We start from the raw sequence: 4,166 nt of genomic DNA, 5'->3' as shown, positions 1-4,166 counted from the left end.
ATGACATCGATGTTGCCGTTAATGAGTAAAATTAAGATGAAGGGTGCACCTAAAAGTCATCGATCAAAGAAGTCAACCAAGCGTGATCCCTCATATTTTGAGCATGTTGAAGCCTTCATTGAGACATCAAGACAAGAAAAAGGTGTTACAAAAACAGAAAACAAGTTAAAGGCCAAATGTGTAATTCAAGAAAAGATAATACCCATGCTAGAACAGTTCAATCCTATTTTTCAGCCTTATATAGTGGATGTTGTGGATGTAGTGGTTGATGGTCATTGTGGGTATAAATGCATTGCTGCATTGTTGGGTATAGGTGAGGAGTCATGGCCACTAATCATACATGATTTGTACAAAGAACTTAGTCAATGGCGAGATCAATATGCAACATTAGTTGGAGGCTATGATCGTTTAGAAGAATTAAGAAATTCTTTGCTAGTTCATTCACCATCAGAGGTATGACTTCTATACATTAATCATACATGATTTGTACAAAGAACTTTTATGATTTTTTTATTATAATCTAATTAATTATAAACAGGCTAATCGAGACAAGTGGATGACTATATCGGACATGGGGTATGCGATTGCTAATCGATATAATGTAATCCTCGTGTGGTTGTCATCGATTCAAAATTTGACGATATTCTCACTCTGTACATCCCCACCTAGTTCACAAAGTCAACATCGACTAATTTGTATCGGACATGTTTATGGTTCTCATTTTGTGCAAATATAGTTCTTTTTTTTTCAAAGCACTTAATTTCTTTATTGACTAATTACATATTTACAGGTTCGTCTACAAGAAGGTTGTCCATTATCGATGGTGGATATCATATCATCTAGCAATTGTTACCCAAAGGCAAATGGGTAGGAATCATTTTATAGAAATAGGATGCATGCATTCATAGAATTGCACGAAATGATCGTAGTTATGTAGATCTTGTGGAAGACTGATATTTGTTAATTGTATTAAATATTTGACTGTTGTAGTTTATTTTAGGAAAAAGTATGTTTGTTGTTATTTTACTAATATATAAAATACTAACTCCTCTCGCCAAGGGACAAATATATTTTGGCCTTATTGCTAACAAAATAGACATTTGAATTTGTAATCATATATGAAATTACGTAATATAAAATCCAATAAAAATGTTAATTCTAACATCAAATACAAATATAAAGTAAATCGACTATCCAGATGTAGATGGTCGTCGTCCTCAAACTCTACGTCCTCCTCTACTCTCTTCCTCTTCTGTTGCATCACGAGCTATCTATAATAACTTATGTGTGCGATCCCAAGCAATGGTGCCCTCACTAACGTATTTACAATCTATCATCCGCTGAAGACCGCTGACAACGCGTTTCATGGCACCCTGCAATAATACCAAGTTAATGTCAAATATTTAAGTTACTAATAATATGAACAAATAAATTTCTAGCATACCAATAAACAAGATGATGATGATGACTCTAATGTCCTTTGAACTGGCATGTCATCTAGCAAATTTCGACGAAGTCGAGGCATAACCACAAGGTCGGGTCGCTCGTCCTTAATTCCGTGTACAATGTAGGATGGGAGACCATCCTAAACCACTACAAATATCCATCCGCACATGAAAATGGAGCTGGCACGGGGACCACCTGAACTACAACAAACTGATCATAGTGTCTCCACCTATCATCAATAGTAGCAAAGTCCACCATAGGAAGGGAATTTGGCGGTCGTGGAATAGGCCGCATAAAGCCAAATTGTCGCAACACACACTCCGACAGATGATGGTGAACGAGGATACCAAGCTTGAGGAACCCAGAAAACATGGCAGATATAATAAGTGGTCGAGCAGCTCTATGTGTTTCATATGGGCACCAAATCACCCCATCATATGTTAAAGCATCCAAGTAGACTCTAATATCACTTATAGTGGAAGTAACACGTCCAGTGACATAACGTGTTGCACGGGATTCAGTATCCACATACGTAACTGCTTCCTTCCCAATGCAGGGAAATGCTCGTATATCAAACTCTATATCAAATAACATTTCATTTAACTATTGTGATATAAAAGAAAAAATAAGTAAAATATTCAAAAAAATGTAATATAAAAGGGTACCTATAGAAGAGGTAGATATCCAGCTAATTGCTTTGTATTTGCAAAGGTAGCATCTCCTAGTTGCTTATAAAAGTAGACAAGAGCAGTAACTCCCCAAGCATATTTACGACATATAGGGAGATCTCTAAACAATTTCAGGTAATGGGTACGAACATAAGTGGCACTTTTATTAGCAAATATCGTGCACCCTACAAGGTGCAAAAGATATGCACGTGCAATAAACTTCCATAGCTCATTATCACAACAACTCTGATACAGGTCTCTCAACCAATTAAGTCTAACCTGTCTACCCCGACTTTGATTCAACTCATCGGAAGCCATAGCCCGATCAACACCAAGAAGTGTCATCATAATCTCAATTGAATCTTCATATTCAAGATTTTCAGTTGAGCAAAACTCTCCAGTGATGGGAAGATGAAGGAGCGATCACACGTCATCTAAAGAGATAGTCATCATACCAATTGGTATATGAAAACTATTAGTCTTAAGATGCCATCTCTCCACGAAACCCAAGATTAACCCAGTATCAGAATATTCATATAAAATATCGCACAGAGGCGATAATCCCGAAGTTACCACAAAAGGGAGAACAAGAGGGTGAGGACGTCCTAATCCTTTCACTTTTTTAATATGGGAGACTAGTTTCATAACTCGATCTTAAGAAAAAAAACATAAAACAATAAAAGTACATAACAACAATAAAATAAAACATTTATAAAATCTTCTTACTAATCTGGCCCTCCCATATGATACGTGCAACATGATCCTGGTACCGAGTCAATAAAGATGTATCAAAGGGACCACCTAGAAATCCTGCACCATCGTTACCAATCCTCTGCTCCTCATCCTTAGCAACATCGGAAGCTTCATGCTCAACAACATTAACCTCGTGCTGACCCCTTCTAAAAGTTGAAGCGGTCGGTCTCCTTCGTGCAACACCCTGTGCAGAACTCTCGGGTGCAACATGTGGACCGCATCTAGATAAACTTCCTCGTGCCCTAACAATATCTATAATTCAAAGTTTCAAAATTTCAAATTCTCAATAACAAAAAATATAACAACACTTAAGCAAACATAAATCACCAAGAAACAAGAATATATCTCAAATTCAAATTTTAAAATTTCCAACATCCCACTCGTAACAAAAATTCACCATGCAAAAATTAATTGCAATTTAAGATTCCACAATATGATACATAACAATGATATTTATAATACAGAAAAAACCCACTATGCAAAAAAAAATTCAAAAAAAGAGGGGGGAAACGAATGTCGACATCCGCAATTGAAAACTCTAAAGCAGATGTCGACATTCGCAATGCACCAAAACAAAAAATAAACCGAAAGGATGTCGACATCCGCAATTGAAAACACTAAAGTGGATGTCGACATCTGCAATGCACCAAAATACAAAAAAAAAATGAAACTGATGTCGACATCCATTTATGAAAACTATGAAGCGGATGTCGACATCCGCAATGCACCAAAATACAAAAAAAATGAAACAAATGTCGACATCTGTTTCTGAAAAGTATAAAGCGGAGATCGACATCTACAATGCACCAAAATAAAAAAACCGAAACAGATGTCGACATCCGTTTATGAAAACTATGAAGCAGATGACGACATCCGCAATGCACCAAAATAAAAAAAAGAAACGGATGTCGACATTCGTCTTTGAAAACTATGAAGCGGATGTCGACATCCGCAATGCATCCAGAAAACAAAATATTTTTATGAAATGGATGTCGACATCTGTAAGTGTATGGACTGAAACGGATCTCGACATCCGTAATGGCAGACTTAACTGAAAAAATATAGGTCTTGAAATTAAATGGGTTGTTGATTAAACTGATTAAAAGATGGATCTATGGCACACACAACAACATTTAGATTCATCAATCAAGTTGATCATTCAGAAAAAATCAATAAAAATATGAATCAATGGTTGAGAAAACTTAACTGGATGCGTGTGGATGAAATGTGGACGAAATTAGAGGATGAGGGAAGTATAAGACCCGTGAAATTTAAATTAATTAATCAATGTGGGTAGTT

At 36.2% G+C, this 4,166-nt stretch overlaps 1 protein-coding gene across 1 annotated transcript; it reads left to right on the top strand.

The window, feature by feature from the left end:
* LOC114187605 lies at nt 1-871 on the top strand. The gene is made up of 3 exons (XM_028075898.1): nt 1-453; nt 539-601; nt 791-871. Exons 1-3 carry the CDS (start codon nt 1-3, stop codon nt 869-871), a joined length of 597 nt encoding a protein of 198 aa, XP_027931699.1.
* The last annotated feature ends 3,295 nt before the right edge of the window (nt 872-4,166 follow it).

Source organism: Vigna unguiculata, chromosome 1 (genome assembly GCF_004118075.2).
Source record: "Vigna unguiculata cultivar IT97K-499-35 chromosome 1, ASM411807v1, whole genome shotgun sequence".
Classification (NCBI taxonomy): domain Eukaryota; kingdom Viridiplantae; phylum Streptophyta; class Magnoliopsida; order Fabales; family Fabaceae; genus Vigna; species Vigna unguiculata.
Note: the sequence above shows the minus strand (reverse complement) of the source record. Positions and strands in the feature narration are given on the sequence as shown.

Bases quoted from the DNA above. Each gene is read 5' to 3' on its own strand.
- LOC114187605 (XM_028075898.1), top strand. From the start codon at position 1: ATGACATCGATGTTGCCGTTAATGAGTAAAATTAAGATGAAGGGTGCA. The intron at 454-538 runs GTATGACTTCTA...AATTATAAACAG, and splicing joins TAGTTCATTCACCATCAGAG to GCTAATCGAGACAAGTGGAT. The intron at 602-790 runs GTAATCCTCGTG...ACATATTTACAG, and splicing joins CGATTGCTAATCGATATAAT to GTTCGTCTACAAGAAGGTTG.